The sequence below is a fragment of the Pangasianodon hypophthalmus genome, chromosome 10, assembly GCF_027358585.1.
Source record: "Pangasianodon hypophthalmus isolate fPanHyp1 chromosome 10, fPanHyp1.pri, whole genome shotgun sequence".
NCBI lineage: Eukaryota > Metazoa > Chordata > Actinopteri > Siluriformes > Pangasiidae > Pangasianodon > Pangasianodon hypophthalmus.
Window position 1 is genome coordinate 16,202,931 of NC_069719.1, and position 4,632 is coordinate 16,207,562.

The window sequence follows — 4,632 nt, forward strand, 5'->3', positions numbered from 1 at the left end:
GATAAAAACACACACAATGACAGAGTCCCCCCTAGGCACACGTACACACTAAACACGTGCGCGTGTAGGGAGCGATCAATACTAAGACTGTATGGATAAGTGGTGTGTGAATACACTCTTCCTGCACCACCGTATTAGCTATTAATAATGAGGCTATGTCATGTGAAGATGAACATCACTGTCATCACCTCTCAAAGCAGACCTCGATATTGTGATATATTACAACACAAGTTCCTGAGATATCTCAGGACTGACTTACTTCACTGTTACTTGGATTGAAAGTTAAAATATATTTGCACAAATACATTTCGTTTCCTCCTGTTCTGATTTACAAAATTAATTTTTGTCAGTGGTTAAATGCATAATTGAATTAGTTTTTTTTTTTTTTTTAGCTTTTTGCAAACCTAAATATTGGGATATATCTTCATGTATCATAATAAAATGTTTGCCATATGTCAAACCCTTATGTTAAAGTAATGGTAAAGAACTTCAACAAGTAGCTTGATTTAAGCTAGAAAATAACATATAATCATTGTCAGGAAATCAGCAATGCATGGGCGTAAGGCTGTAAATACACACGGACACACAAAGACACACAAACTAATCATCCTCTTAGTGCAGAGAGAGGTGTTTATAAGAAAAGATGATAACCCTCCCTGCCCCCATCACCACACACACATTTCTATTTATTAGAAGGAGATTAAGAGCTCTCATCTCCATCACTTCAGCACTGAGCAGAATACACCAGACATGGAAGATGTTATTTGACCAGTGCTAATTAGCCTTGAAATGACAGCTATGTGCAGGTGTACATAATGTAAGAGCTTGGTTGGATAAAACACATAAAGAGTAAGGGACAGGATTATAGCATCTCTCTTCCCTTACAGTCTAGCTCAGGGTGATTCTTAATTATTAATTATGAAGATATGCTTAAGCTAATGAGCTGATAAAACCCTGTATTCTGTTTTCTGTATATACACCAAAGTGAATTTATGTAAAGAGACAGAGTCATTACGGTAGGTGATTAGTAGAGAGGAGTCTCACTGAGCCATAGACAGACACACACACACACACACACACACACACACACACACGGGTTTGTGTTACTATCCTTGTGAGGACCTTCCATTGACAATTATTAATACAGCTAATTAATGCTGTGTTTATTCCTAAACCTAACCCCAACCTTAACCTTAAAAACTAAAAGGAAACCTTTCAGCTTTTTGGTTTTATATTCTTTTTAAATAAAAGCTGTAGTTTTTATTTACAAAACAACAAAAAAGTCATTTTGACATCTGCCAAATGTCCCCACAAGGTCAAAACTGAGATATTCTTATCCAAGGAGCCTTTGGTCCCCACACAGATACAAAAACAAAGACACACACACACACACACACACACACACACACACACACACACACACACACACACGCACGCACACGCGCACACACACACGTTTTTTTTCTTTCCACAATCATAGTAACACGCCCAGGCCCCGGCTCATAATACTGGGCTGAGTGTTTGTTGACTATACACCCGACACCATTGCTGCTGCTGATAGTAACCTTACACGAGCTGAACTTCTGGAGAGAGAGAGGGACAGTAAATACTGTAACATTCAACTTTTCTGACGCACAGAAGCAGTCCATGAAGCGCTGCAGATATGGAATGTAAAGCGCAGCAGTGAAGCTTTTAGCGTAAATACGTGTTTAGAGCTGAGACTCACAGCTAGAGTGGGGCTGTCAGTGTGGCGGCTTGTGACAGCGCGGATGAGTCCGGCTCTCCAGCCCCAGCGCGCCACGCCGCCCAGCTCGCGCTCCTCTCCGCCGCTCACGCACAGGAAGCGCCGACCCACCAGCTCCATGTCCCCGCCGAAGAAAAGTGCCGCAAACACTATATCCGCGGAAAACTAACTTCCAGGAAGCGCTCCGACTACCGTATAATCATATTTCAAAACAAATAAAAACAAGCCGACTAAGGAAATAACGGGGCTGGAATTGTCACTGTGACAGAATACCGGGTGACCGGTTTAAATTCCCTGCTCACCGTCTCCGGCTACAGAGCGGTGTGTGCGCGCGCGCCGTGAAACTGATTTACACTGAGAGTAGTAACAGTCATTATGGCTCTCTCTCTCTCTCTCTCTCTCTTACTCACTCACTCACTCTCTCACATGCTCAGTTTCTCTCTTACTCACTGACACACACACACACACACACACATTTGTAGTATTCATCCGCCGTCACTAAATCGCGATGTAAAACACACGGCACTAGCAGACCGCACACATTCAAGTCTTTGTCCTTCCGCCAGACAGAGTTCACTCGCTCTCTGAGTCTATCACTACATACAGGAAAAAAATAGTCCGTCCTGTAATTTATAATTCTAAAATGATCCTTCTATATAACTGCTTTCCAGCTGATTAAGATCACAACCCATGAGTCAGTGAAGCTTTAAAACAGATTTATAAAATGATTCAGGGACTAGATAACTGTCGGATTAACAATTCACTATTAACTCTTTACTGCCCGAGATGATTAGGACTGCATTAAGATTATTAATGCGTTTTGGGTTATATAAAAATATTTAAAGACAACAAAAAGGACCTATGATGAGTATATATATATATTTTACTTTAGTCAGCTAATAGTTTTAAACTAACTTGCAGTAAACCCTAGTAGTAATATAGATGTAATTATAGCTTAGATGAATATAGCCAGCTGACACTGTATGATATCAGTGACACAGTAGGGCAGAAGTGTTGTCACTCTCCATAACAACACCATATCATATAGCAAACTACATTTTCTTATTTCATAACCTGGACTGAGCTGATGAGAAATTCTTCAGCACATCACATGGCATAGCCACAAACCAGAAATGACACAAATGACAAGAAATTAGATGAGTTCTGGAGTGACTTGCCAATGACATCTTAATGACTATGGCTTACTAATGCATAATGTGGTTGTTGTTTCTTTGTACACCAAGAAATAGGCTAATGAACATAATTATAAGTTGGAGTGTGAAAGAAAAATAAAAACTAAACAGTAAATTATGGGTCTATGGTGATATGATGATTTAGCAAAGGACATTGTATGTAATTTTGGAAGTAGGCTAACAGTCACTCAGCAAAAGTTGTGAACAAAATAATCCCCTGTTGACACTCACACTCATTTCCATAAAACAGCCTCGTCAAAACCAGACTCTCTGATTTGTAGTCACAGTTCCACACTACCACCTGCTACCACAGGCCAACTTGCGCCATGACAACTCATGTGAGTAAATATATCCCCTTAGGGTACTGGAGACTGTGTCTATTTTAGATATCTTACACACTAGCTGTCCTTCCTCTACAGTTACAACACACTAGCTTCCATCAGCACCACTGGCATAGTATCAGGATTGTTAATTAACGCGTTCTGTAGCGTGCTATATAATCTGTTTTATATCGTAACTGGAACATAATTTCATCCATAACCATCTCCACACCCTTTACAGAGACCGTAACTCTAAAGGAGTTCATGTATTTGAATATGAGCTTAAGTTCCAAACGCACTAGCTCGCGCACACGTCATCTGCTGATGCAGGTCTTATACGCGTCAAGGTTTTCTTTGTATTTCAGTTGATCACCGCTAGATGTCGCACTTTCCCAAAATCCGGATTTCACTACAACGCTTACCTGATTAATAGAACTTCTGTAGTTATTTTGCTCTCTGGTGGTGATCATGATCAACTGCTAGCACTTAAACATAGGTATAGAACTAGGGCCTGGGGTTCTCAGACTTTTTGCAGGCAGACACAGCATTTTTTTTAAATGAACATTATTTAAACATTATTAATATTTCAGTAATACTCTGTGTATTTTTGTAGCTATTCCTGAACTTTCGACCGCCAAAACACATTAGGTCCAAACTGACATTATTTATAGGTCTACATGTTTTTGAGTTATTGAGGGTTGATTACACCAATTCATTTGAAGAAACCAATTAAACCGCCTAATAACCATAAAACCTCAGTAATGATATCATACCTTTGATAACGGTGGGTTGTGATTTCCATCGCCGCACCAAACAAACAAACAAACAAACAAACAAATAAATAGCGAATCACTGGCTATGTTTATATATATATATATATATATATATATATATATATATATATATATATATATATATATATATATATATTTGGCATGGATAATAATGTACATAATAAATCTTTCTTCCTTTATATATGTTGTGTGCGCATTATGCTACATTTCTTCAGGTCATTAAAATGATAAAATATCATAAAAATGCCTAAAAATATATATAAAATGACCGCTTAAACGTTTATACGTATACGACGACATAAGTTTGCCTACCTTTAAGCCAAAAATAAATAATAATAACAATAATAATAATAATAATAATAATAATAATAATAAATTAATTTATAGCAACAAGACACTTAGTGTGTCCGGATTCACAGATGCTCCTTTATAATAAAATATAGCAAAACGTAGCCTATATACAGTCACCCAATATTCGAAACCAAAAAACACATACACACACAAAAAAGATATGATTTAGAAAAAAAAAAAAAACACTTTATGACGTAGGCGTGCGTTTGTGGGCGTGGCCTATGTGAAGA

At 38.1% G+C, this 4,632-nt stretch overlaps 1 protein-coding gene across 3 annotated transcripts in view; it reads right to left on the reverse strand.

Moving 5' to 3' along the window:
• Window positions 1-2,189, reverse strand: part of jmjd1ca (jumonji domain containing 1Ca) — a 65,170-nt gene extending 62,981 nt beyond the window's left edge. For all 3 annotated transcript variants that reach the window (XM_053237486.1, XM_053237485.1, XM_026933853.3), the window contains exon 1: window positions 1,727-2,189. In XM_053237486.1, coding sequence (XP_053093461.1) covers window positions 1,727-1,864 — 138 coding nt within the window. In that variant the 5' untranslated portion in view covers window positions 1,865-2,189. The remainder of the gene's footprint in view (window positions 1-1,726) is intronic.
• Window positions 2,190-4,632: the final 2,443 nt, after the last annotated feature.